This window comes from Eimeria mitis, genomic scaffold (genome assembly GCF_000499745.2).
Source record: "Eimeria mitis Houghton genomic scaffold, Emh_scaff674, whole genome shotgun sequence".
NCBI lineage: Eukaryota > Apicomplexa > Conoidasida > Eucoccidiorida > Eimeriidae > Eimeria > Eimeria mitis.
The window spans coordinates 8,285-8,822 of NW_013574861.1; the positions used below are offsets into that span (position 1 = coordinate 8,285).

At 57.4% G+C, this 538-nt stretch overlaps 1 protein-coding gene across 1 annotated transcript in view; it reads left to right on the forward strand.

Annotated features, from left to right (window-relative positions):
• EMH_0019360 (uncharacterized protein) overlaps nt 1-538 on the forward strand; it is a gene marked incomplete at both ends in the record, with an annotated part of 4,097 nt that overhangs the window by 1,399 nt on the left and 2,160 nt on the right. The window contains one exon of the mRNA XM_013501347.1: nt 186-290. Coding sequence (XP_013356801.1) covers nt 186-290 — 105 coding nt within the window. The remainder of the gene's footprint in view (nt 1-185; nt 291-538) is intronic.

Sequence of the window (538 nt, forward strand, 5' to 3'; positions counted from 1 at the left end):
TTGCTGCTGCTGCTGCTGCTGCTGATATAGTGCTGCTGCAGCTGTTTCGGGTGTATCTGCTGTTGGTTGTGCTGCTGCTGCATGCGTAGTCGTTGCCAATCCAAGCCTTGCTGCCGCTGCTTTTGTTTCTGCTGCTGCTGCTCTTGCTGCTGCTGCTGCTGCTGCTGCTGCTGCTGCTGCTGCAGGTGGATAGAGGGGAGCTCGAGCAGCTGCGGCAGGAGAAGACACGGTTCGTGCATAGGCTGCAGCAGCTGCTCTCTGAAAGACAAAAGGAAGCAGCAGCTCTCAAGGTAATGCTGCTGCTGCTGCTGCTGCTGCTGCTGTTGCTGCTGCTGTTGTTGCTGCTGCTGCTGCTGATGCCGTATATATTTTATCTACTTCTGCTGCTGCTGCTAAGCTTGCTCGCGCTGCTGCTGCTGCTATGCTTGCTCTCGCTGCTGCTGCTGCTAATGGGCTTGTTGCTGCTGCTGCTGCTGCTGTCGGCCGCGTCGTCAGGGTTGGGGTTGTCTCTTGTGCTGCAGCGCAGCAGGCTCTGCAT